Source organism: Carcharodon carcharias, chromosome 7 (assembly GCF_017639515.1).
Source record: "Carcharodon carcharias isolate sCarCar2 chromosome 7, sCarCar2.pri, whole genome shotgun sequence".
Taxonomy (NCBI): domain Eukaryota; kingdom Metazoa; phylum Chordata; class Chondrichthyes; order Lamniformes; family Lamnidae; genus Carcharodon; species Carcharodon carcharias.
Window position 1 is genome coordinate 5,474,557 of NC_054473.1, and position 27,903 is coordinate 5,502,459.

At 51.7% G+C, this 27,903-nt stretch overlaps 1 protein-coding gene across 2 annotated transcripts in view; it reads left to right on the plus strand.

Annotated features, from left to right (window-relative positions):
- The window catches only part of aldh1l1 (aldehyde dehydrogenase 1 family, member L1), a 79,962-nt gene that overhangs the window by 44,859 nt on the left and 7,200 nt on the right, over window positions 1-27,903 (plus strand). For both annotated transcript variants that reach the window (XM_041191582.1, XM_041191584.1), the window contains 5 exons: window positions 2,515-2,620; window positions 3,699-3,786; window positions 8,329-8,422; window positions 11,974-12,073; window positions 14,179-14,277. In XM_041191582.1, the coding sequence (XP_041047516.1) occupies window positions 2,515-2,620; window positions 3,699-3,786; window positions 8,329-8,422; window positions 11,974-12,073; window positions 14,179-14,277 (487 nt within the window). The remainder of the gene's footprint in view (window positions 1-2,514; window positions 2,621-3,698; window positions 3,787-8,328; window positions 8,423-11,973; window positions 12,074-14,178; window positions 14,278-27,903) is intronic.

Consider the following 27,903-nt stretch of genomic DNA (forward strand, 5'->3'; position numbering starts at 1 on the left):
GTAAATGGGTGCAGAACATAGTGGACGATGAACAGGGGCTTAACAAAACCCCAATCTATGCCAACACTCTGTGATTCAATCGGCTGGCTGTCATAGTGAATGAATGATTCAGAACAATCATGAATGCATCAAGCCCTCACTTGAGCTTTTCTCTGTACCAGCTCTCTTTTACAGCTACAGGAGATTACAGATTGTGATCTCAGATCCTAGTGACCCACTGATACCAGGAAAATGACCAGGAAACTGAAGCGAAATCCAATTGGCTCATTCATGTCCTTCAAGGAAGTGAACCAATTCCCCCCTCCCCCTTCCAATTTACCCAATCTGCCTATTCATGACTCCAGTTGGGTTTTTTTTTAATGACAATCTGTAAGCCAGAGTTTTAGCTCCAGTTTTTATTAAAGTGAATTCAAATTCTGAAACTGCCATGTTTGGGATTTGAACTCTAGAGGAATTTTTTCTCTCAGAGGGTTGTTAACCTGTGGAATTCTCTCCCCAGAGAGCAGTACAGGCTGGGTCATTGAATATATTCAAGGACGAGTAAGGCAGTTTTTTGATCACCAAGGGAGCTGAGGGTTATTTGGGATGGGCAGGAGAGTGGAGTTGAGGCCACAATCAGATCAGCCATGATCTTATTGAATGGGGGAGCAGGCTCAATGGGCCGAATGGCCTCCTCCTGTTTCCAATGATCTCACGTTCTTTTAGTCCAGGCCTTTGGATTTCCAGCCCAACAACGTAAACCGATAACGTGAACATATCCGATTTTATTTACTGAAAGACAGAAGGTGCAATGATTTGCGTTTATCAAACAAACTTGGCACATCCCAACACAATTAACTGTGTTCGAAGTAGAGCCACTGAAGTAATGTAGGGAAGGCAACAGTCAATTTGTACACAGCAAAACACCACAAAGAGCAGTGCAACAAGACAGAAAATTTATTTTGTGATGTTGACTGAGGATAAATATTGAAAAGGACACTGGAGGAAACCAGCCCGGAATTAACATTTCATCTGACAGTGCAGCACTCCCTCAGTACTGACCCTCTGATAGTGCAGCACTCCCTCAGTACTGACCCTCAGTCATTGCAGCACTCGCTCAGTACTGACCCTCTGACAGTGCAGCACTCCCTCAGTACTGACCCTCTGACAGTGCAGCACTCCCTCAGTACTGACCCCCTGACAGTGCAGCACTCCCTCAGTACTGACCCTCTGACAGTACAGCACTCCCTCAGTACTGACCCTCTGACAGTGCAGCACTCCCTCAGTACTGACTCTCCAAAAGTGCAGCATCCCTTCAGTACTGACCCTCTGTCAGTGCAGCACTCCCTCAGTACTGACCCTCTAACAGTGCAGCACTCCCTCCGTACTGACCCTCTGACAATGCAGCACTCGCTGAGTACTGACCTCTGACAGTGCAGCACTCCCTCAGTACTGACCCTCTGACAGTGCAGCACTCCCTCAGTACTGACCCTCTGACAGTACAGCACTCCCTCATGTACTGACCCTCTGACAGTGCAGCACTCCCTCAGTACTGACCCTCTGACAGTGCAGCGCTCCCTCATGTACTGACCCTCTGACAGTGCAGCACTTCCTCAGTACTGACCCTTCGACAGTGCAGCGCTCCCTCAGTACTGACCCTCTCACAGTGCAGCACTCCCTGAATACTGACCCTCTCACAGTGCAGCACTCCCTCAGTACCGATCCTCTGACAGTGCAGCACTCCCTCAGTACTGATCCTCCGATAGTGCAACACTCCCTCAGTACTGACCCTCTGACAGTACAGCACTCCCTCAGTACTGACCCTCTGACAGTGCAGCACTCCCTCAGTACTGACCCTCTGACAGTGCAGCACTCCCTGAATACTGACCCTCTCACAGTGCAGCACTCCCTCAATACCGATCCTCTGACAGTGCCGCGCTCCCTCAGTACTGACCCTCTGACCGTGCAGCACTCCCTCAATACTGACCCTCTCACAGTGCAGCACTCCCTCAGTACTGATCCTCTGAAAGTGCAGCACTCCCTCAGTACTGATCCTCCGAAAGTGCAACACTCCCTCAGTACTGACCCTCTGACAGTGCAGCACTCCCTCAGTACTGATCTTCCGATAGTGCAACACTCTCTCAGTACTGACCCTCTGACAGTGCAGCACTCCCTCAGTACTGACCCTCCGACAGTGCAGCACTCCCTCAGTACTGACCCTCCGACAGTGCAGCACTCCCTCAGTACTGACCCTCCGACAGTGCAGCACTCCCTCAGTACTGACAATCTGACAGTGCAGCACTCCCTCAGTACTGACCCTCTGACAGTGCAGCACTCCCTCAGTACTGACCCTCTGACAGTGCAGCACTCCCTCAGTACTGCACTGGAGTGGGCCTCGAACTCCCAATCTTCTGACTCCATGGTGTGTGTGCTACCCACTTAGCCACAGCTGATACTGTAGTTTATATTTGGTTAATTTTGCTATCTTTACAATAACTTCAGTCCATGGTAACCCTTGGCTTTCTGTTGAAACAGAGTGTGTGGCATTGTGATCCCGTGGAACTATCCACTCATGATGTTGGCCTGGAAGACTGCTGCTTGCCTTGCTGCTGGTAACACCGTGGTTCTGAAGCCAGCACAGGTAAACTGGCCGACTCCCACCCTTTTCAAGCGTACAGCTGAATTCTAGTTATTGTGAACCAGGCAGGTTGACTCTAGTTGGTCAAGGCATTGCCCTTGGGAATGAACCAGAGAATGGCTGTCGCCTGTTTTGTTTTGTTGAAAAAGGTGCAAGGTGTGTGAACGCACAATGTGTGTGCCATTCTCTGGGTCATTCCCTAGTGCAATGCCAGAGTCAACCCGCCTGGTTTAAATTTAAACAAAGCTTGGCAGTTAACTGCCAGTCATCAGTTAACTGGTGCATTCTCCATGGCAACGCCTTTACCAATCAGAGTCCACTTGCCAACCAATCAGCACTCTCTTCTCATGCAGTATAAACTGTTGTTCCCTTGACATTTGGTATTCTTGCAAATTGTCCTGATGAGTGGAAGACGAAAAGCTTTGACAAGGTATTTTTTCTCTGCAATACTATTGTTACGGTATAGGAATAGAGAGACCAACATCAGATATCCAAATCCCAACATTGGTGCAGTGTTTTGGAGATGGAATAACTGATTCGAAAATTCTCCCAAACCCTGAGCAACACAGATTAACAAGAACCCGGCTTTGAACCTCTGGTCTGGTGAACTGGGACATCCAGTCTGGACAACTGACCATCGGTTCTCGAGGTCACCGTGAGGTAAAACCTCAAATACATGATTGGTGAAGATATTAGTCCTGAGTCCATTTCTCAGTAACCATAACTGAGCAAATCACTTTAATTAAAAGGATTCCATTAGGTTGAATTGTAACTGAATAATTAACATAACCTCAAAGTAAAAAGTATTTATCAGTGATACAGGCCCATTTTTGGCCGGCATTCCTTTCTGGTTGGACCTTGGCGGAGCACAGTTATATAATTGAAGGCTGGATGATGTTCATGGACAATGTGGCTGAGTGGGAAAGGGTCTCAGATCAAGACTGGGCTTTGGGCTTGTGGGTACAATGGGTGTGGATGTGGTTAGGCTTCTCGATTGATACAGTTGGCTAAGATGTGGAGGATGGACTCAGACACCTCAGAATTCTTACTGATGAAGGGAACATCTGCTTCATTCTGACAGGTGACTCCTTTGACAGCTTTGAAATTTGCAGAGCTCACAGTGAAGGCTGGATTCCCAAAGGGCGTTATAAACATCTTACCAGGAGCAGGTAGGTGGGCAGAATGGCACACACTGAGAGCGCACACTGAGACCGCACACTGACAGCGCACACTGAGAGCGCACACTGAGAGAGCGCACACTGAGACCACACACTGAGAGAGCGCTCACTGAGAGCGCACACTGAGAGCGCACACTGAGAGCACACACTGAGAGAGCGCACACTCAGAGCGCACACTGAGAAAGCGCACACTGAGAGCGCACACTGAGAGTACACACTGTGAGCGCACATTGAGAGCGCACACTGAGAGAGCACACACTGAGAGCGCACACTGAGAGTGCACACTGAGAGAGCGCACACTGAGATTGCACACTGAGAGCGCACACTGAGAGCGCACACTGAGAGCGCACACTGAGAGAGTGCACACTGAGAGCGCACACTGAGAGCGCACACTGAGAGAGCGCACACTGAGAGCGCACACTGAGAGTGCACACTGAGAGCGCACACAGAGCACACACTGAGAGAGCGCACTGAGAATGCACACTGAGAGTGCACACCGAGAGAGTGCACACTGAGAGCGCACACTGAGAGAGCGCACACTGAGACCACACACTGAGAGAGCGCACACTGAGAGCGCACACTGAGAGCGCACACTGAGAGCACACACTGAGAGAGCGCACACTCAGAGCGCACACTGAGAAAGCGCACACTGAGAGCGCACACTGAGAGTACACACTGTGAGCGCACATTGAGAGCGCACACTGAGAGAGCACACACTGAGAGCACACACTGAGAGTGCACACTGAGAGTGCACACTGAGAGAGCGCACACTGAGACCACACACTGAGAGAGCGCACACTGAGAGCGCACACTGAGAGCGCACACTGAGAGCACACACTGAGAGAGCGCACACTCAGAGCGCACACTGAGAAAGCGCACACTGAGAGCGCACACTGAGAGTACACACTGTGAGCGCACATTGAGAGCGCACACTGAGAGAGCACACACTGAGAGCACACACTGAGAGTGCACACTGAGAGTGCACACTGAGAGAGCGCACACTGAGAGTGCACACTGAGAGAGTGCACACCGAGAGAGTGCACACTGAGAGCGCACACTGAGAGCGCACACTGAGAGCGCACACTGAGAGTACACACTGTGAGCGCACACTGAGAGCGCACACTGAGAGAGCACACACTGAGAGAGCACACACTGAGAGTGCACTGAGAGCGCACACTAAGAGTGCACACTGAGAGTGCACACTGAGAGAGCACAACTGAGAGTGCACACTGAGAGAGCGCACACTGAGAGCGCACACAGAGCGCACACTGAGAGCGCACACTGAGAGTACACACTGTGAGCGCACACTGAGAGCGCACACTGAGAGAGCACACACTGAGAGCACACACTGAGAGTGCATACTGAGAGTGCACACCGAGAGAGTGCACACTGAGAGCGCACACTGAGAGCGCACACTGAGAGAGCGCACACTGAGAGCGCACACTGAGAGAGCACACACTGAGAGCGCACACTGAGAGAGCGCACACTGAGAGCGCACACTGAGAGAGCACACACTGAGAGCGCACACTGAGGGCGCACACTGAGAGCACACACCGAGAGAGCGCACACTCAGAGCGCACACTGAGAAAGTGCACACTGAGAGCGCACACTGAGAGCGCACACTGAGAGAGCGCACACTGAGAGAGCAGACACTGAGAGTGCACTGAGAGCGCACACTAAGAGTGCACACTGAGAGTGCACACTGAGAGAGCGCAACTGAGAGTGCACACTGAGAGAGCGCACACTGAGAGAGCGCACACTGAGAGTGCACACTGACAGAGCACACACTGAGAGCGCACACTGAGGGCGCACACTGAGAGCACACACCGAGAGAGCGCACACTCAGAGCGCACACTGAGAAAGCGCACACTGAGAGCGCACACTGAGAGAGCGCAACTGAGAGTGCACACTGAGAGAGCGCACACTGAGAGAGCGCACACTGAGAGTGCACACTGACAGAGCACACACTGAGAGCTCACACTGAGAGCACACAGTGAGAGACTGCACACTGAGAGCGCACACTGAGTGCGCACACTGAGAGCGCACACTGAGAGTGCACACTGAGAGAGCGCACACTGAGAATGCACACTGAGAATGCACACTGAGAGAGCGCACACTGAGAGCACACACTGAGAATGCACACTGAGAGAGCGCACACTGAGAGCACACACTGAGAGCGCACACAGAGAGCGCACTGAGAATGCACACTGAGAGAGCGCACACTGAGAGCGCACGCTGACAGCGCACACTGAGAGTGCACACTGAGAACGCACACTGAGAGTGCACACTGAGAGCGCACGCTGAGAGCGCACACTGAGAGTGCACACTGAGAACGCACACTGAGAGTGCACACTGAGAGTGCACACTGAGAGAGCGCACTGAGAATGCACACTGAGAATGCACACTGAGAGAGCGCACACTGAGAGTGCACACTGAGAGCGCACACTGAGAGTGCACACTGAGAGAGCGTACTGAGAATGCACACTGAGAGAGCGCACACTGAGAGCGCACACTGAGAGTGCACACTGTGAGCGCACACTGAGAGCGCACACTGAGAGAGCACACACTGAGAGCGCACACTGAGAGTGCACACTGAGATTGCACACTGAGAGAGCGCACACTGAGAGTGCACACTGAGAGAGCGCACACTGAGAGCGCACACTGAGAGCGCACACTGAGAGAGCGCACACTGAGAGAGCGCACACTGAGAGCGCACACTGAGAGAGCGCACACTGAGAGCACACACTGAGAGCGCACACTGAGAGAGCGCACACTGAGAGCGCACACTGAGAGAGCGCACACTGAGAGCGCACACTGAGAGAGTGCACACTGAGAGAGCGCACACTGAGAGTGCACACTGAGAGCGCACACTGAGAGAGTGCACACTGAGAGCGCACACTGAGAGAGTGCACACTGAGAGAGTGCACACTGAGAGCGCACACTGAGAGAGCGCACACTGAGAGTGCACACTGAGAGCGCACACTGAGAACGCACACTGAGAGAGCGCACACTGAGAGAGCGCACACTGAGAGCGCACACTGAGAGAGCGCACACTGAGAGAGCGCACACTGAGAGCGCACACTGAGAGCGCACACTGAGAGCGCACATGTCAGTAGGCAGCAATTTGGGCATTTGGCTGCAGACCTCAGCAAACTAGATACATGGAGTTAGTCAACCATCGAAATCAGTTAAAGATAAACCAGGGGCAGAAATTTTCCCTTGTCAGGCAGCTGCACGCCTGACCCGAGCAGGAGGAAAATAGCGCGTGATGATGTTGAGCGAACGTCCTGACGACATCGCGCACTAGTGAGATATTTCAGTCAGTGGGTGCGAGTGGGAGTTGGAAGCACGCCCACCAACAATTAAGAGGGGCTGTTAAGCCCATAAATTAATTCATTAAATTGAATTTTTCCCTGCCCATCGAACATTAATGTTGGCGGACGGGCGAATAGGCCAAGCGGCCTCTGTCATTTTTGTGAAACCTCATCCATAGGCAGGATGGGGTTTTGACCAGTGATTTAAAAAAAAAATTAAACTCCTTTTAACATCTCCCTGCTCATGTGACAGAATCACCTGAGGGGAGAAGTTCTCCTTTTTTTTATTGTTTATTTTTGATGTTAAAAATCTTCAGCTCCCTGAGGCAGCTCTGTGCCCTCACTGAGCACATACACCAGCCCCCCCGCCGCACCCCCCCCACCACAACCCCACCCCCCCCAACCTCCCCCCCCGCACACGCGCAGACTTCCACCCCCACCCAGGCGGCACCTGATTCACTCTGGCCAAGCGTTAATGGGCCAGCCAGTGTGAGGTTGTGGTTGGGGCCCGATCGCGGGGGTGGTCCTGGGCCAGCCCGATGAGGTAAAGACCCTGCCCCAGGTCTTAATGACCCTCTGGGGCAGCAGTCAAAGACCAGTTTGGAACCTCGAACTCACATCACACCCCCGTGTTGGAGCATTGGATTACAAAAAAGGGAAAGACCTGCATTTCTATGGCACCTTTCACATCCTCGGGGCAACCCAAAGGGCTTCAATGCCGATGAAGGACTTTGCAGAAATGTATTCACTGTTGCAATGTGCGAAAAGTTGCAGCCAATTTGCACACAGCAAGATCCCATAAAAAGAAATGTGATAATGACCAGATAATCTGCTTTTAGTGATGTTGATTGAGGCATAAATATTGGCCAGAACAGTGGGGAAAACTCCTCGCTTCTCCTTTAAAATGGTTCCACTGGATCTTTTTCATCCACCTGGGAGGGCAGAGCAGGTGCCTAGATCTAAAGTCTCTTCTGAAGATGTCTGCACTGCTTGTGTCAGCCCAGATTTTGCGCTCAAGGCTCTAGAGTGGGACTCGAACTCGTGACTTCTTGACTCACAGGTGAGGCAATACTGACACCATCACAAAAGAAACATCTTTTAGACCCCCCTTTTCCAAACCTGGAGGTTCCCTGGGCCAGTGATCAGTCTTACACCTTGTGCCCAGCTGTTCGCTGGGATTTAGCTCTGCTTTCTCAGACATTGTTTTTCTGCCTGACAGGTTCGTTGATTGGACAGAGAATAGCTGACCATCCAGATGTGAGAAAGCTTGGCTTCACTGGATCAACCCCAGTTGGGAAGCAAATTATGAAAAGGTAACTGGGAAACTGAACAGATGTGACCAGAAAATCATCTTGACTTCATTAAAGAAGAAAGGAATTCTTTTTAATTCATTTATGGGATGTGGGCTTCGCTGGCTGGGTCAGAATTTATTGCCCATCCCTAATTGCCCTTGAGAAGGTGGTGGTGAGCTGCTTTCTTGAACCGCTGCAGTCCATGTGGTGTAGGTACACCCACCGTGCTGTTAGGGAGGGAGTTCCAGGATTTTGACTCAGTGACAGTGAAGGAACAGCCGATATATTTCCAAGTCAGGATGGTGAGTGACTTGGAGGGGGACTTCCAGGTGATGGTGTTCCCATCTATCTGCTGCACTTGTCCTTTTAGGTGGGGGTGGTTGTTTGTATTTGGGAGATGAACATATACGAACAAGGAGCAGGAATTGGCCACTTGGCCCCTCGAGCCTGCTCCACCATTTAATAAGATCATGGTTGATCTGATTGTAACCTCAACTCTACATTCCTGCTTTTCCCTGATAGCCTTTCACCCCCTTGCTTATCAAGAATCTATCTAGCTCTGCTTTAAAAATATTCAAAACTCTGTTTCCACCACCTTTTGAGGAAGAGAGTTCCAAAGACTCTCAACCCTCTGAGAGAAAACATTTCTCCTCTTCTCTGTCTTAAATGGGTGACCCCTTATTTTTAAACAGTGACCCCCCAGTTCTAGATTCTCCCACAAGAGGAAACACCCTCTCCACATCCACCCTGTCAAGACCCCTCATGATCTTAAATGTTTCAATCAAGTCGCTTCTTACTCTTCTAAACTCCAGCAGATACAAGCCTAACCTGTCCAACCTTTCCTCATAAGACAACCCACCCATTCCTGGTATCAGTCTAATTAACCTTCTCTGAGCTGCTTCCAACGCATTTACATCTTTCCTTAAATAAGGTGAACAATACTGTACACAGTACTGCAGATGTGGTCTCACCAGTGCCCTGTACAACTGAAGCATAACCTCCCTACTTTTGTATTCAATTCCCCTCACAATAAATGATAACACTCTATTAGTTTCCCTAATTACCTGCTGTACCTGCATACTAACCTTTTGTGATTCATGCACTAGGACACCCAGATCCCTCTGAATCTCAGAGCTCTGCAATCACTCGCCATTTGGATCATTTGTTCCTTTTCTATTTTTCCTACCACAATGGACAATTTCACATTTTCCCACATTATACTCCATCTGCCAGATCTTTGCCCCCTCACTGAGCACATCTATATCTTTTTGTACCCTCCTTATATCCTCTTCACATCTTGCTTTCCTACCTATCTTTGTGTCATCAGCAAATTTAGCAACCATACCACTGGTTCCTTCATCCAAGTCATTGATATAAATTGTAAAAAGTTGAGGCCCCAGCACTGATCCCTGTGGCCCACCTCTCGTCACATCCTGCCAACCAGAAAAAGGCCCATTTTTGCCAGTTGCTTCCTGTTAACCAGCCAATTTTCTATTCATGCCAATATGTTACCCCCTACACTATGAGCTTTTATTTTCCACAATAACCTTGATGTGGCACCTTATCAAATGCCTTCTGGAAATCTATGTACGGTACATCCACAGGTTCCCCTTTATCCGTAGCACACATGACTCTTTCAAAGAACTCCAATAAATTGGTTAAACATGATTTCCCTTTCACAAAAGCATGTTGGCTTGGCTTAATTATCTTGATTTTTTCTAAGTGCTGTTATAACATCTTTAATAACAGCTTCTAACATTTTCCCTATGACAGATGTTAAGCTAACTGATCTGTAGTATCCTGCTTTCTGTCTCCCTCCCTTTCTGCATAAAGGAGTTGCATTCACTATTTTCTCATCTAATGGAACCTTCCCCAAATCTAGGTAATTTTGGAAAATTAAAACCAATTCATCGACTATCTCACTAGCCACTTCTTTTAAGACCCTGGGATGAAGTCTATCCGGACCTGGGGATTTGTCAGCCGCAGCCCCAACAATTTACTCAATACCATTTCCCTGGTGATTGTAATTTTCCCGAGTTCCTCCCTCCCTTCCATTTCCTGATTTACAGCTATTTCCAGGATGTTACTTGTACCCTCTATAGTAAAGATTGATGCTTGTTCAATTCATCTGCCATCTCCTTATTTTCCATTATTAATTCCCCAGACTAACTTTCTATAGGACCAACATTCATTTTGTTAACTCTTTTCTTTTTTAAGTAAGTATGGAAACTCTGACTATCTGTCTTTATATACTTACTGTACATGTGTTTGCTCTGGATTACACTGGCATCCAGGAACTCCCACATGCTGAAGCCTTGACACATCACCCATCCTGCCGCCCTTTATGTGTTTTAATTAATTATTTAATTATATTATTCACTTATTTTTCTTTTCTATATATTTTATTAACTTTACCATCAGTTTATATACTATTGCAAAACTTAGGACTGGAATAGACCTTAACCATTTTCCAGATATTCACCAGCTAGTTCCTTTTCCTGTGGTAGAGTAAGAACCAATTCCTGCCAGGTGAGAAAGGTAGAAAAAGCAAAAGGAAAGGAACACCTCTTTCCCCTCCTCACCAAACTCCCCCACTCACCAAACTCTCAGATATGCGCTCAGTTCCAAAGCTGTACTCATTTGCCTTGGCTGCACTGAAGAACCCTGAATTTATAGTGAACTGAACTGGAGCTAGAGAAACCAGATTCAACCAGTTAGCTAATTAACTACTCAGCAGATTGTTTTTACCCTGCCTCGGGCTGGGAGAAAGGAAGAAAATTATTACTTACACAGTACTTTCCAGTTACTGCTAACTTCAGATTAGACCACATTTTTCAAGAATAAGGTTGACATTTCAAACTCCCCACTCACCAAAGTCCCAGGTATGCGCTCAGTTCCAAAGCTGCGCTTGTCTGCCTGATGCTATTGAAGGAGGCTGGGCAAATTGCATTTTGCAGATGTTTCACACTGCTGCCACTGCGCCAGTGGTGGAAGGAGTGAATGTTTAAGGCGGTGGATGGGGTGCTGGTCAAGGGGGCTGCTTTGTGCTGGATGGTGTCAAGCTTCTTGAGTGTTGTTGGAGCTGCGTTCATCCAGGCAAGTGGAGAGTATTCCATCACATTCCTGACTTGTACTCTACCAATGGTGGACAGGCTTTGCAGAGTCAGGAGGTGAATTATCAAGAGGTTCACTAAAGATCTTTTGGGAATGAAGCCTGATATCACTACACAATCAGGGTCTACATATGATTCCAGTCCACCAGGTGATTGACTCATTAGTATTTTGTGAAGCAAGTGTACCTACACCACATGGGCTGCAGCAGTTCAAGAAGGCAGCTCACCACCACCTTCTCAAGGGCAATGAGGGATGGGTAATAAATGCTGACCCAGCCAGCGATGTCCACATCCCATGAATGAATGAAGAAAGAAACTTTTGGAGTGTTGTAGAGATGGAAGAAATTCCAGAGATAGGGAGGGGTGAGGCCATGGAGGGATTTGAAAACAAGAGTGTGAATTTGAAACCTGAACCAGGTTTTCTTTATATTGTAAATTGTGTTTTTTATTCCTCTTCAGCTGTGCACTGGCTAATGTGAAGAAAGTCTCTCTAGAGCTGGGAGGAAAATCTCCACTCATTATCTTCAGTGACTGCGACTTAGATAAGGCAGTGCGCACGGTAAAGAGATAAGACTCAAATTTTGGGGGTCTTAAGCGTTTGAAACTATTGGGGCTGTTTTTAACCTAATCCAGTGTGCAGGAAATGCACTGGGTCAGATGTGCCTCTGGTTTTACATTCCATCCAGTCTTGCTCTCCATTGAAGAGAGTGGATCGGGTATAAAACTGGCATTGTACCCTATCTGGGTGGGGATCCTGCCCAGCGGGTTAGGGTAAAATGACCTCCTCTGTACAAGGCAACACTGAGTGAATAATATGGGCTGGAGACAGATCTGACCACCCCAATTCAGCACCTCTAACCCCACCCCGCTGCCCCCACCCACTCCCCCTGACAACCCACCCTTGCTCTGGCTGGTACATTTCTCTGCCCGGTGTTGCACTCAGTTACACAGACAAAGGATGCAGCAGGTTCAGACCCTGGGCTGGGCTGGCTGGGCTGATGGGACATGGGCTGAAGCTAACAAGAGGGAGACAGAATTGAGAAGCAGCCAGGATCCCAGCTTCTGCTTATTGCTCATTAGCTCCTCTTCGAAAAGTCTAACTGTAGATGGCAGATGAGGACAGGCCAGGATTGGCCTGCAGTATACACCTTGGCTGAAAAGGCTGTCAACACCCAACAATCCAGGTTCACACATTGCAACTAGCTACTTGGAATAATCAAGGGAATAAAAGTACAGACAAGAGTTTTAGCAGCACATGAGCTGAGTTAAGGTTAGAGACCAGCGATGTTAGAGTTGGAAGTAGGTGGTCTCGGTGATGGAGTGGAAATGGAGTCAGGGCCAAGTAGGATGTGAGATTGGGAACAGCCTGTGATGGTAGCCAGAGAGAGGAAGGGAATCTGTGATTAGAGAACAGGGGTCGTGATGAGAGTTGCAGGTAATGGCTTGGTCTTCCCAAAATTTAATTGGGCAAAAATTCTTAAGGACTAATGCCCAGACAGAATGATGAAGACTTTGGAACCAACACAACACAGTAATTGGGGGTGGGAGGTGGGGCATAGTGTAGGGTTGTTCTGAATCATTGAATCAAACAATGTGGGAGGCAGCTATTCAGTCCATTGTATCTATGCCAACTGTTTGAACGTGCTATCCAATTAATCCCGCTCCCCTGCTCTTTCCATGCTCCTGAAAATTTGACTTCTTTCAATTATCCAATTCCCCTCTTGCAGAGCCTTGTAGACCATATCAACTGTGTAAATTAAAATGCTCCTCCTCTTGCCTCTGGTTGTTTCATTGTTACCTTTGAACTGTGTCCCTCTGGTTACTGACCCTCTTGGCAATGGAAACAGTTTCTCCTTATTTATTCAGTCAGAAGCATATCCCTATCAAATCTCCATTTAACATTCACTACTCTAAGCAGAACAATCCCAGCTCCTCCAGTATCTCAACATAACTGAAGTCCCTCATAAGATCATCATGTCACTCCTGGTACCATTCTAGTAAATCTCCTCTAAACCCTCTCCAAGGCTTTGACATCCTTCCTAAAGTGTAGGGTGCAGAAGTAAACATAATACTCCAGCTGAGGCTTAAACTGTGTTTTATAAAGATTTAACATAACTTCAGTGTTTTTGTACTGTATTTCTCTATTAATAAAGACAAGGATCCTCTATGCTTTAATGTACCCTTTATTTACCTGCCAGTTTCAAAGATTTGTGTACATACACCTCCAGATCACACAAAAGGCAAGGGATTCTTCCTGATGTTGTCACTAACTCCTCATAACCTACAGAAATGCAGGGAATGTCACAAGAGAGGAGGACCGGACAGGACAATAATGTAGACTAATAGTTATTGTAGTAGTAACTGCTAGCAATTTATTGATCGTGAGTTTGAATCGCATTAGGGTCATGTTATGAAATAGAGTTTAATAAATCTGGTAAAATTGTGGAGACGTGCCAGGAGAAAGTGATCATGAAGCTGTTGGATTGTCATTAAAATCCAACTAGTTCTTTTCATCCTTATTTGGCCTGGACCCATATGTGACTCCAGTCCAATGCTATGGTTAACACAGGGGATGGGTATTAATGCTTGTTTACCAATATCATCCATATCCTGAGAATAAATAATGATGTAAAGTTATATTTAACTATTGCTTTCACTTCCTAGGGAATGGGGGCTGTGTTTTTCAACAAGGGAGAAAACTGTATCGCTGCAGGACGACTTTTTGTTGAAGAATTTATTCACGATCAGTTTCTGCACAAAGTGGTAAGTCTGAGGGTGCACTCTCCGTTCAGGTAGCAGGCAGTTGCTCAGTTAAGAGTGTAGAGCAAACGAATCCTCAAACCCAAACTCCTGACAACCCTGACTCAGTGGATAACACTCACCTCTGAGTTAAACATTTGTGGATTGTAAGACCCACTTCAGGATTTAAACACAAGCATCAGGGCTGACACACAAAGTGCAGTACTGAAGGAGTGCAGCACTGTCAGAGGGTCAGTACTGAGGGAGTGCTGCACAGTCAGAGAGTCAGTACTCATGGAGCGCTGGATTGTCAGAGGGTCAGTACTGAGGGAGTGTTGCACTGTCGGAGGGTCAGTACTGAAGGAGTGCTGCACTGTCAGAAGGTCAGTACTGAGGGAGTGCTGCACTGTCAGAAGGTCAGTACTGAGGGAGTGCTGCACAGTCAGAGGGTCAGTACTCATGGAGCGCTGCATTGTCAGAGGGTCAGTACTGAGGGAGTGCTGCACTGTCAGAGGGTCAGTACTGAGGGAGTGCTGCACAGTCAGAGGGTCAGTACTCATGGAGCGCTGCATTGTCAGAGGGTCAGTACTGAGGGAGTGTTGCACTGTTGGAGGGTCAGTACTGAGGGAGTGTTGCACTGTCGGAGGGTCAGTACTGAAGGAGTGCTGCACTGTCAGAGGGTCAGTACTGAGGGAGTGTTGCACTGTTGGAGGGTCAGTACTGAGAGGGTGTTGCACTGTCGGAGGGTCAGTACTGAAGGAGTGCTGCACTGTCAGAGGGTCAGTACTGAGGGAGTGCTGCACTGTCAGAAGGTCAGTGCTGAGGGAGTGCTGCATTGTCAGAGGGTCAGTACTGAGGGAGTGCTGCACTGTCAGAGGGTCTGTACTGAGGAAGTGCAGCACAGTCAGAGGGTCAGTACTCATGGAGCGCTGCATTGTCAGAGGGTCAGTACTGAGGGAGTGTTGCACTGTTGGAGGGTCAGTACTGAGGGAGTGCTGCAAAGTCAGAGGGTCAGTACTGAGGGAGTGCTGCAAAGTCAGAGGGTCAGTACTGAGGGAGTGCTGCACAGTCAGAGGGTCAGTACTGAGGGAGTGTTGCACTGTTGGAGGGTCAGTACTGAGGGAGTGTTGCACTGTCGGAGGGTCAGTACTGAAGGAGTGCTGCACTGTCAGAGGGTCAGTACTGAGGGAGTGTTGCACTGTTGGAGGGTCAGTACTGAGAGGGTGTTGCACTGTCGGAGGGTCAGTACTGAAGGAGTGCTGCACTGTCAGAGGGTCAGTACTGAGGGAGTGCTGCACTGTCAGAGGGTCAGTGCTGAGGGAGTGCTGCATTGTCAGAGGGTCAGTACTAAGGGAGTGCTGCACTGTCAGAGGGTCAGTACTGAGGAAGTGCTGCACAGTCAGAGGGTCAGTACTCATGGAGTGCTGCATTGTCAGAGGGTCAGTACTGAGGGAGTGTTGCACTGTTGGAGGGTCAGTACTGAGGGAGTGCTGCAAAGTCAGAGGGTCAGTACTGAGGGAGTGCTGCACTGTTAGAGGGTCAGTACTGAGGGAGTGCGGCACTGTCAGAGGGTCAGTACTGAGGGAGTGCTGCACTGTTAGAGGGTCAGTACTGAGGGAGTGCTGCACTGTCGGAGGGTCAGTACTGAAGGAGTGCTGCACTGTCAAAGGGTCAGTACTGAGGGAGTGTTGCACTGTTGGAGGGTCAGTGCTGAGGGAGTGTTGCACCGTCGGAGGGTCAGTACTGAAGGAGTGCTGCACTGACAGAAGGTCAGTACTGAGGGAGTGCTGCACTGTCAGAGGGTCAGTACTGCGGGAGTGCTGCACTGTCAGAGGGTCAGTACTGAGGGAGTGCTGCACTGTCAGAGGGTCAGTACTGAAGGAGTGCTGCACTGTCGGAGGGTCAGTAATGAAGGAGTGCTGCACTGTCGGAGGGTCAGTACTGAGGGAGTGCTGCACTGTTAGAAGGTCAGTACTGAGGGAGTGCTGCACTGTCAGAGGGTCAGTACTTTGGGAGCGCTGCACTGTCAGAGGGTCAGTACTGAAGGAGTGCTGCTCTGTCAGAGGGTCAGTACTGAGGGAGTGCTGCACTGTCAGAGGGTCAGTACTGAGGGAGTGCTTCACAGTCAGAGGGTCAGTACTCATGGAGCGCTGCATTGTCAGAGGGTCAGTACTGAGGGAGTGTTGCACTGTTTGAGGGTCAGTACTGAGGGAGTGTTGCACTGTCAGAGGGTCAGTACTGAGGGAGTGTTGCACTGTTGGAGGTTCAGTACTGAGGGAGTGTTGCACCGTCGGAGGGTCAGTACTGAAGGAGTGCTGCACTGTCAGAGGGTCAGTACTGAGGGAGTGCTGCACTGTCAGAGGGTCAGTACTGAGGGAGTGCTGCACTGTCAGAGGGTCAGTACTGAGGGAGTGCTGCACTGTCTGAGGGTCAGTACTGTGGGAGTGCTGCACTGTCGGAGGGTCAGTACTGAAGGAGTGCTGCACCGTCGGAGGGTCAGTACTGAGGGAGTGCTGCGCTGTCAGAAGTTCAGTACTGAGGGAGTGCTGCACTGTCAGAGGGTCAGTACTGTGGGAGCGCTGCACTGTCAGAGGGTCAGTACTGAAGGAGTGCAGCACTGTCAGAGGGTCAGTACTGAGGGAATGCTGCACTGTCAGAGGTTCAGTACTGAGGGAGTGCTGCACTGTCAGAGGGTCAGTACTGAGGGAGTGCTGCACTGTTAGAGGGTCAGTACTGAGGGAGTGCTGCACTGTCAGAGGGTCAGTACTGAGGGAGTGCTGCACTGTCAGATGGTCAGTACTGAGGGAGTGTTGCACTGTTGGAGGGTCAATACTGAGGGAGTGTTGCACTGTCGGAGGGTCAGTACTGAAGGAGTGCTGCACTGTCAGAGGGTCAGTACTGAGGGAGTGCTGCACTGTCAGAGTGTCAGTAATGAGGGAGTGCTGCACTGTCAGAGGGTCAGTACTGAGGGAGTGCTGCACTGTCAGCGGGTCAGTACTGAGGGAGTGCTGCACTGTCAGAGGGTCAGTACTGAGGGAGTGCTGCACAGTCAGAGGGTCAGTACTCATGGAGCGCTGCATTGTCAGCGGGTCAGTACTGAGGGAGTGCTGCACTGTCAGAGGGTCAGTACTGAGGGAGTGCTGCACAGTCAGAGGGTCAGTACTCATGGAGCGCTGCATTGTCAGAGGGTCAGTACTGAGGGAGTGTTGCACTGTTTGAGGGTCAGTACTGAGGGAGTGTTGCACTGTTGGAAGTTCAGTACTGAGGGAGTGTTGCACCGTCAGAGGGTCAGTACTGAGGGAATGCTGCATGTCAGAGGGCCAGTACTGAGGGAGTGCAGCATTGTCAGAGGGTCAGTACTGAGGGAATGCTGCATGTTGGAGTGTCAGTACTGAGTGAGTGCTGCACTGGCTGAGGGTCAGTACTGTGGGAGTGCTGCACTGTCAGAGGGTCAGTACTGACGGTGTGCTGCACTGTCGGAGGGTCAGTACTGAGGGAGTGCTGCGCTGTCAGAAGTTCAGTACTGAGGGAGTGCTGCACTGTCAGAGGGTCAGTACTGTGGGAGCACTGCACTGTCAGAGGGTCAGTACTGAAGGAGTGCTGCACTGTCAGACGGTCAGTACTGAGGGAATGCTGCACTGTCAGAGGTTCAGTACTGAGGGAGTGCTGCACTGTCAGAGGGTCAGTACTGTGGGAGTGCTGCAATATCAGAGGGTCAGTACTGAGGGAGTGCTGCACTGACAGAGGCTCAGTACTGAGGGAGTGCTGCACTGTCAGAAGGTCAGTACTGAGGGAGTGCTGCACTGTCAGAGGGTCAGTAAGGAGGGAGTGCAGCACTGTCAGAGGGTCAGTACAGAGGGAGTGCTGCACTGTCAGGGGGTCAGTACTGAGGGAGTGCTGCACTGTCAGAGGGTCAGTACTGAGGGAGTGCTGCCCTGTCAGCGGGTCAGTACTGAGGGAGTGCTGCACTGTCAGGGGGTCAGTACTGAAGGAGTGCTGCACTGTCAGAGGGTCAGTACTGAGGGAGTGCTGCACTGTCAGAGGGTCAGTATTGAAGGAGTGCTGCACTGTCAGAGGGACAGTATTGAGGGATTGCTTCACTGTTGGAGGGTCAGTACTGAGGGAGTGTTGCACTGTCGGAGGTTCAGTACTGAAGGAGTGCTGCACTGTCAGAGGGTCAGTACTGAGGGAGTGCTGCACTGTCAGAGGGTCAGTACTGAGGGAGTGCTGCACTGTCAGAGGGTCAGTACTGAGGGAGTGCTGCACTGTCAGATGGTCAGTACTGAGGGAATGCTGCACTGTCAGAGGTTCAATAGTCAGGGAGTGCTGCACTGTCGGAGGGTCAGTACTGTGGGAGTGCTGCAATGTCAGAGGGTCAGTACTGAGGGAGTGCTGCACTGTCAGAGGCTCAGTACTGAGGGAGTGCTGCACAGTCAGAGGGTCAGTAATGAGGGAGTGCTGCACTGTCAGAGGGTCAGTACTGAGGGAGTGCTGCACTGTCAGGGGGTCAGTACTGAAGGAGTGCTGCACTGTCAGAGGGTCAGTACTGAGGGAACGCTGCACTGTCAGAGGGTCAGTACTGAGAGAATACAATACTGTCAGAGGGTCAGCACTGAGGGAGTGCTGCATTGTCGGAAGGTCAATACTGGGTGAGTGCTGCACTATTGGAGTGTCAGTGCTGAGGGAGTGCTGCACCGTTTTTAGGAACAGTGCTGAGAGAGTGCTGCACTGTCAGTGGGTCAGTACTGAGGGAGTGCTGCATTGTCGGAAGGTTAATACTGGGTGGGTGCTGCACTATTGGAGGGTCAGTACTGATGGAGTGCTGCACTGTCAGAGGGTCAGTACTGAGGGAGTGTTGCACTGTCGGAGGGTCAGTACTGAAGGCGTGCTGCACTGTCAGAAGGTCAGTACTGAGGGAGTGCTGCACTGTCAGAAGGTCAGTACTGAGGGAGTGCTGCACAGTCAGAGGGTCAGTACTCATGGAGCGCTGCATTGTCAGAGGGTCAGTACTGAGGGAGTGCTGCACTGTCAGAGGGTCAGTACTGAGGGAGTGCTGCACAGTCAGAGGGTCAGTACTCATGGAGCGCTGCATTGTCAGAGGGTCAGTACTGAGGGAGTGTTGCACTGTTGGAGGGTCAGTACTGAGGGAGTGTTGCACTGTCGGAGGGTCAGTACTGAAGGAGTGCTGCACTGTCAGAGGGTCAGTACTGAGGGAGTGTTGCACTGTTGGAGGGTCAGTACTGAGAGGGTGTTGCACTGTCGGAGGGTCAGTACTGAAGGAGTGCTGCACTGTCAGAGGGTCAGTACTGAGGGAGTGCTGCACTGTCAGAGGGTCAGTGCTGAGGGAGTGCTGCATTGTCAGAGGGTCAGTACTGAGGGAGTGCTGCACTGTCAGAGGGTCAGTACTGAGGAAGTGCTGCACAGTCAGAGGGTCAGTACTCATGGAGCGCTGCATTGTCAGAGGGTCAGTACTGAGGGAGTGTTGCACTGTTGGAGGGTCAGTACTGAGGGAGTGCTGCAAAGTCAGAGGGTCAGTACTGAGGGAGTGCTGCAAAGTCAGAGGGTCAGTACTGAGGGAGTGCTGCACAGTCAGAGGGTCAGTACTGAGGGAGTGTTGCACTGTTGGAGGGTCAGTACTGAGGGAGTGTTGCACTGTCGGAGGGTCAGTACTGAAGGAGTGCTGCACTGTCAGAGGGTCAGTACTGAGGGAGTGTTGCACTGTTGGAGGGTCAGTACTGAGAGGGTGTTGCACTGTCGGAGGGTCAGTACTGAAGGAGTGCTGCACTGTCAGAGGGTCAGTACTGAGGGAGTGCTGCACTGTCAGAGGGTCAGTGCTGAGGGAGTGCTGCATTGTCAGAGGGTCAGTACTAAGGGAGTGCTGCACTGTCAGAGGGTCAGTACTGAGGAAGTGCTGCACAGTCAGAGGGTCAGTACTCATGGAGTGCTGCATTGTCAGAGGGTCAGTACTGAGGGAGTGTTGCACTGTTGGAGGGTCAGTACTGAGGGAGTGCTGCAAAGTCAGAGGGTCAGTACTGAGGGAGTGCTGCACTGTTAGAGGGTCAGTACTGAGGGAGTGCGGCACTGTCAGAGGGTCAGTACTGAGGGAGTGCTGCACTGTTAGAGGGTCAGTACTGAGGGAGTGCTGCACTGTCGGAGGGTCAGTACTGAAGGAGTGCTGCACTGTCAAAGGGTCAGTACTGAGGGAGTGTTGCACTGTTGGAGGGTCAGTGCTGAGGGAGTGTTGCACCGTCGGAGGGTCAGTACTGAAGGAGTGCTGCACTGACAGAAGGTCAGTACTGAGGGAGTGCTGCACTGTCAGAGGGTCAGTACTGCGGGAGTGCTGCACTGTCAGAGGGTCAGTACTGAGGGAGTGCTGCACTGTCAGAGGGTCAGTACTGAAGGAGTGCTGCACTGTCGGAGGGTCAGTAATGAAGGAGTGCTGCACTGTCGGAGGGTCAGTACTGAGGGAGTGCTGCACTGTTAGAAGGTCAGTACTGAGGGAGTGCTGCACTGTCAGAGGGTCAGTACTTTGGGAGCGCTGCACTGTCAGAGGGTCAGTACTGAAGGAGTGCTGCTCTGTCAGAGGGTCAGTACTGAGGGAGTGCTGCACTGTCAGAGGGTCAGTACTGAGGGAGTGCTTCACAGTCAGAGGGTCAGTACTCATGGAGCGCTGCATTGTCAGAGGGTCAGTACTGAGGGAGTGTTGCACTGTTTGAGGGTCAGTACTGAGGGAGTGTTGCACTGTCAGAGGGTCAGTACTGAGGGAGTGTTGCACTGTTGGAGGTTCAGTACTGAGGGAGTGTTGCACCGTCGGAGGGTCAGTACTGAAGGAGTGCTGCACTGTCAGAGGGTCAGTACTGAGGGAGTGCTGCACTGTCAGAGGGTCAGTACTGAGGGAGTGCTGCACTGTCAGAGGGTCAGTACTGAGGGAGTGCTGCACTGTCTGAGGGTCAGTACTGTGGGAGTGCTGCACTGTCGGAGGGTCAGTACTGAAGGAGTGCTGCACCGTCGGAGGGTCAGTACTGAGGGAGTGCTGCGCTGTCAGAAGTTCAGTACTGAGGGAGTGCTGCACTGTCAGAGGGTCAGTACTGTGGGAGCGCTGCACTGTCAGAGGGTCAGTACTGAAGGAGTGCAGCACTGTCAGAGGGTCAGTACTGAGGGAATGCTGCACTGTCAGAGGTTCAGTACTGAGGGAGTGCTGCACTGTCAGAGGGTCAGTACTGAGGGAGTGCTGCACTGTTAGAGGGTCAGTACTGAGGGAGTGCTGCACTGTCAGAGGGTCAGTACTGAGGGAGTGCTGCACTGTCAGATGGTCAGTACTGAGGGAGTGTTGCACTGTTGGAGGGTCAATACTGAGGGAGTGTTGCACTGTCGGAGGGTCAGTACTGAAGGAGTGCTGCACTGTCAGAGGGTCAGTACTGAGGGAGTGCTGCACTGTCAGAGTGTCAGTAATGAGGGAGTGCTGCACTGTCAGAGGGTCAGTACTGAGGGAGTGCTGCACTGTCAGCGGGTCAGTACTGAGGGAGTGCTGCACTGTCAGAGGGTCAGTACTGAGGGAGTGCTGCACAGTCAGAGGGTCAGTACTCATGGAGCGCTGCATTGTCAGCGGGTCAGTACTGAGGGAGTGCTGCACTGTCAGAGGGTCAGTACTGAGGGAGTGCTGCACAGTCAGAGGGTCAGTACTCATGGAGCGCTGCATTGTCAGAGGGTCAGTACTGAGGGAGTGTTGCACTGTTTGAGGGTCAGTACTGAGGGAGTGTTGCACTGTTGGAAGTTCAGTACTGAGGGAGTGTTGCACCGTCGGAGGGTCAGTACTGAAGGAGTGCTGCACTGTCAGAGGGTCAGTACTGAGGGAGTGCTGCACTGTCAGAGGGTCAGTACTGAGGGAGTCCTGCACTGTCAGAGGGTCAGTACTGAGGGAGTGCTGCACTGTCTGAGGGTCAGTACTGTGGGAGTGCTGCACTGTCAGAGGGTCAGTACTGAAGGAGTGCTGCACTGTCGGAGGGTCAGTACTGAGGGAGTGCTGCGCTGTCAGAAGTTCAGTACTGAGGGAGTGCTGCACTGTCAGAGGGTCAGTACTGTGGGAGCGCTGCACTGTCAGAGGGTCAGTACTGAAGGAGTGCTGCACTGTCAGACGGTCAGTACTGAGGGAATGCTGCACTGTCAGAGGTTCAGTACTGAGGGAGTGCTGCACTGTCAGAGGGTCAGTACTGTGGGAGTGCTGCAATATCAGAGGGTCAGTACTGAGGGAGTGCTGCACTGACAGAGGCTCAGTACTGAGGGAGTGCTGCACTGTCAGAAGGTCAGTACTGAGGGAGTGCTGCACTGTCAGAGGGTCAGTAAGGAGGGAGTGCAGCACTGTCAGAGGGTCAGTACAGAGGGAGTGCTGCACTGTCAGGGGGTCAGTACTGAGGGAGTGCTGCACTGTCAGAGGGTCAGTACTGAGGGAGTGCTGCCCTGTCAGCGGGTCAGTACTGAGGGAGTGCTGCACTGTCAGGGGGTCAGTACTGAAGGAGTGCTGCACTGTCAGAGGGTCAGTACTGAGGGAGTGCTGCACTGTCAGAGGGTCAGTATTGAAGGAGTGCTGCACTGTCAGAGGGACAGTATTGAGGGATTGCTTCACTGTTGGAGGGTCAGTACTGAGGGAGTGTTGCACTGTCGGAGGTTCAGTACTGAAGGAGTGCTGCACTGTCAGAGGGTCAGTACTGAGGGAGTGCTGCACTGTCAGAGGGTCAGTACTGAGGGAGTGCTGCACTGTCAGAGGGTCAGTACTGAGGGAGTGCTGCACTGTCAGATGGTCAGTACTGAGGGAATGCTGCACTGTCAGAGGTTCAATAGTCAGGGAGTGCTGCACTGTCGGAGGGTCAGTACTGTGGGAGTGCTGCAATGTCAGAGGGTCAGTACTGAGGGAGTGCTGCACTGTCAGAGGCTCAGTACTGAGGGAGTGCTGCACAGTCAGAGGGTCAGTAATGAGGGAGTGCTGCACTGTCAGAGGGTCAGTACTGAGGGAGTGCTGCACTGTCAGGGGGTCAGTACTGAAGGAGTGCTGCACTGTCAGAGGGTCAGTACTGAGGGAACGCTGCACTGTCAGAGGGTCAGTACTGAGAGAATACAATACTGTCAGAGGGTCAGCACTGAGGGAGTGCTGCATTGTCGGAAGGTCAATACTGGGTGAGTGCTGCACTATTGGAGTGTCAGTGCTGAGGGAGTGCTGCACCGTTTTTAGGAACAGTGCTGAGAGAGTGCTGCACTGTCAGTGGGTCAGTACTGAGGGAGTGCTGCATTGTCGGAAGGTTAATACTGGGTGGGTGCTGCACTATTGGAGGGTCAGTACTGATGGAGTGCTGCACTGTCAGAGGGTCAGTACTGAGGGGGTGTTGCACTGTCAGAGGGTCAGTACTGAGGGAGTGCTGCACTGTTAGGGAGTCAATACTGAGGGAGTGCTGTACTGTCAGAGGGTCAGTACTGAGGGAGTGTTGCACTGTTAGAGGGTCAGTACTGAGGGAATGCTGCACTATTAGAGGGTCAGTACTGAGGGAGTGTTGCACTGTCAGAAGGTCAGTACTCAGGGAGTGCTGCACTGTCAGAGGGTCAGTACTGAGGGAGTGCTGCACTGTCAGAGGGTCAGTACTGAGGGAATGCTGCACTGTCAGAGGGTCAGTACTGAGGGAGTGCTGCACTGTCAGAGGGTCAGTGCTGAGGGAGTGCTGCACTGTCAGAGGGTCAGTAAGGAGGGAGTGCAGCACTGTCAGAGGGTCAGTACAGAGGGAGTGCTGCACTGTCAGAGGGTCAGTACTGAGGGAGTGCTGCACTGTCAGAGGGTCAGTACTGAGGGAGTGCTGCACTGTCAGAGGGTCAGTACTGAGGGAATGCTGCACTGTCAGAGGGTCAGTACTGAGGGAGTGCTGCACTGTCGGAGGGTCAGTACTGAAGGAGTGCTGCACTGTCGGAGGGTCAGTACTGAAGGAGTGCTGCACTGTCAGAAGTTCAGTACTGAGGGAGTGCTGCACTGTCAGAGTGTCAGTACTGTGGGAGCGCTGCACTGTCAGAGGGTCAGTACTGAGGGAGTGCTGCACTGTCAGATGGTCAGTACTGAGGGAATGCTGCATTGTCAGAGGTTCAATAGTCAGGGAGTGCTGCACTGTCAGAGGGTCAGTCCTGTGGGAGTGCTGCAATGTCAGAGGGTCAGTACTGAGGGAGTGCTGCACTGTCAGAGGCTCAGTACTGAGGGAGTGCTGCACAGTCAGAGGGTCAGTAATGAGGGAGTGCTGCACTGTCAGAGGGTCATTACTGAGGGAGTGCTGCACTGTCAGGGGGTCAGTACTGAAGGAGTGCTGCACTGTCAGAGGGTCAGTACTGAGGGAACGCTGCACTGTCAGAGGGTCAGTACTGAGAGAATACAATACTGTCAGAGGGTCAGCACTGAGGGAGTGCTGCATTGTCGGAAGGTCAATACTGGGTGAGTGCTGCACTATTGGAGTGTCAGTGCTGAGGGAGTGCTGCACCGTTTTTAGGATCAGTGCTGAGAGAGTGCTGCACTGTCAGTGGGTCAGTACTGAGGGAGTGCTGCATTGTCGGAAGGTTAATACTGGGTGGGTGCTGCACTATTGGAGGGTCAGTACTGATGGAGTGCTGCACTGTCAGAGGGTCAGTACTGAGGGGGTGTTGCACTGTCAGAGGGTCAGTACTGAGGGAGTGCTGCACTGTTAGGGAGTCAATACTGAGGGAGTGCTGTACTGTCAGAGGGTCAGTACTGAGGGAGTGTTGCACTGTTAGAGGGTCAGTACTGAGGGAATGCTGCACTATTAGAGGGTCAGTACTGAGGGAGTGCTGTACTGTCAGAGGGTCAGTACTGAGGGAGTGCTGTACTGTCGGTGGGTCAGTACCGAGGGAGTGCTGCGCTGTCAGAGGGTCAGTAATGAGGGAGTGCTGCACTGTCAGAGGGTCAGTACTGAGGGAGTGCTGCACTGTCAGAGGGTCAGTATTGAAGGAATGCAGCACTGTCAGAGGGTCAGTACTGAGGGGGTGTTGCACTGTCAGAGGGTCAGTACTGAGGGAGTGCTGCACTGTTAGGGAGTCAATACTGAGGGAGTGCTGTACTGTCAGAGGCTCAGTACTGAGGGAGTGTTGCACTGTTAGAGGGTCAGTACTGAGGGAATGCTGCACTATTAGAGGGTCAGTACTGAGGGAGTGTTGCACTGTCAGAAGGTCAGTACTCAGGGAGTGCTGCACTGTCAGAGGGTCAGTACTGAGGGAGTGCTGCACTGTCAGAGGGTCAGTACTGAGGGAATGCTGCACTGTCAGAGGGTCAGTACTGAGGGAGTGCTGCACTGTCAGAGGGTCAGTGCTGAGGGAGTGCTGCACTGTCAGAGGGTCAGTAAGGAGGGAGTGCAGCACTGTCAGAGGGTCAGTACAGAGGGAGTGCTGCACTGTCAGAGGGTCAGTACTGAGGGAGTGCTGCACTGTCAGAGGGTCAGTACTGAGGGAGTGCTGCACTGTCAGAGGGTCAGTACTGAGGGAATGCTGCACTGTCAGAGGGTCAGTACTGAGGGTGTGCTGCACTGTCGGAGGGTCAGTACTGAAGGAGTGCTGCACTGTCGGAGTGTCAGTACTGAAGGAGTGCTGCACTGTCAGAAGTTCAGTACTGAGGGAGTGCTGCACTGTCAGAGTGTCAGTACTGTGGGAGCGCTGCACTGTCAGAGGGTCAGTACTGAGGGAGTGCTGCACTGTCAGATGGTCAGTACTGAGGGAATGCTGCATTGTCAGAGGTTCAATAGTCAGGGAGTGCTGCACTGTCAGAGGGTCAGTCCTGTGGGAGTGCTGCAATGTCAGAGGGTCAGTACTGAGGGAGTGCTGCACTGTCAGAGGCTCAGTACTGAGGGAGTGCTGCACAGTCAGAGGGTCAGTAATGAGGGAGTGCTGCATTGTCAGAGGGTCATTACTGAGGGAGTGCTGCACTGTCAGGGGGTCAGTACTGAAGGAGTGCTGCACTGTCAGAGGGTCAGTACTGAGGGAACGCTGCACTGTCAGAGGGTCAGTACTGAGAGAATACAATACTGTCAGAGGGTCAGCACTGAGGGAGTGCTGCATTGTCGGAAGGTCAATACTGGGTGAGTGCTGCACTATTGGAGTGTCAGTGCTGAGGGAGTGCTGCACCGTTTTTAGGATCAGTGCTGAGAGAGTGCTGCACTGTCAGTGGGTCAGTACTGAGGGAGTGCTGCATTGTCGGAAGGTTAATACTGGGTGGGTGCTGCACTATTGGAGGGTCAGTACTGATGGAGTGCTGCACTGTCAGAGGGTCAGTACTGAGGGGGTGTTGCACTGTCAGAGGGTCAGTACTGAGGGAGTGCTGCACTGTTAGGGAGTCAATACTGAGGGAGTGCTGTACTGTCAGAGGGTCAGTACTGAGGGAGTGTTGCACTGTTAGAGGGTCAGTACTGAGGGAATGCTGCACTATTAGAGGGTCAGTACTGAGGGAGTGCTGTACTGTCAGAGGGTCAGTACTGAGGGAGTGCTGTACTGTCGGTGGGTCAGTACCGAGGGAGTGTTGCACTGTCAGAAGGTCAGTACTCAGGGAGTGCTGCACTGTCAGAGGGTCAGTACTGAGGGAGTGCTGCACTGTCAGAGGGTCAGTACTGAGGGAATGCTGCACTGTCAGAGGGTCAGTACTGAGGGAGTGCTGCACTATCAGAGGGTCAGTGCTGAGGGAGTGCTGCACTGTCAGAGGGTCAGTAAGGAGGGAGTGCAGCAGTGTCAGAGGGTCAGTACAGAGGGAGTGCTGCACTGTCAGGGGGTCATTACTGAGGGAGTGCTGCACTGTCAGAGGGTCAGTACTGAGGGAGTGCTGCCCTGTCAGAGGGTCAGTACTGAGGGAGTGCTGCACTGTCAGGGGGTCAGTACTGAAGGAGTGCTGCACTGTCAGAGGGTCAGTACTGAGGGAGTGCTGCACTGTCAGAGGGTCAGTATTGAAGGAGTGCTGCACTGTCAGAGGGACAGTATTGAGGGATTGCTTCACTGTTGGAGGGTCAGTACTGAGGGAGTGTTGCACTGTCGGAGGGTCAGTACTGAGGGAGTGCTGCACTGTCAGAGGGTCAGTACTGAGGGAGTGCTGCACTGTCAGAGGGTCAGTACTGAGGGAATGCTGCACTGTCAGAGGGTCAGTACTGAGGGAGTGCTGCACTGTCGGAGGGTCAGTACTGAAGGAGTGCTGCACTGTCGGAGGGTCAGTACTGAAGGAGTGCTGCACTGTCAGAAGTTCAGTACTGAGGGAGTGCTGCACTGTCAGAGGGTCAGTACTGTGGGAGCGCTGCACTGTCAGAGGGTCAGTACTGAGGGAGTGCTGCACTGTCAGATGGTCAGTACTGAGGGAATGCTGCACTGTCAGAGGTTCAATAGTCAGGGAGTGCTGCACTGTCAGAGGGTCAGTCCTGTGGGAGTGCTGCAATGTCAGAGGGTCAGTACTGAGGGAGTGCTGCACTGTCAGAGGCTCAGTACTGAGGGAGTGCTGCACAGTCAGAGGGTCAGTAATGAGGGAGTGCTGCACTGTCAGAGGGTCAGTACTGAGGGAGTGCTGCACTGTCAGGGGGTCAGTACTGAAGGAGTGCTGCACTGTCAGAGGGTCAGTACTGAGGGAACGCTGCACTGTCAGAG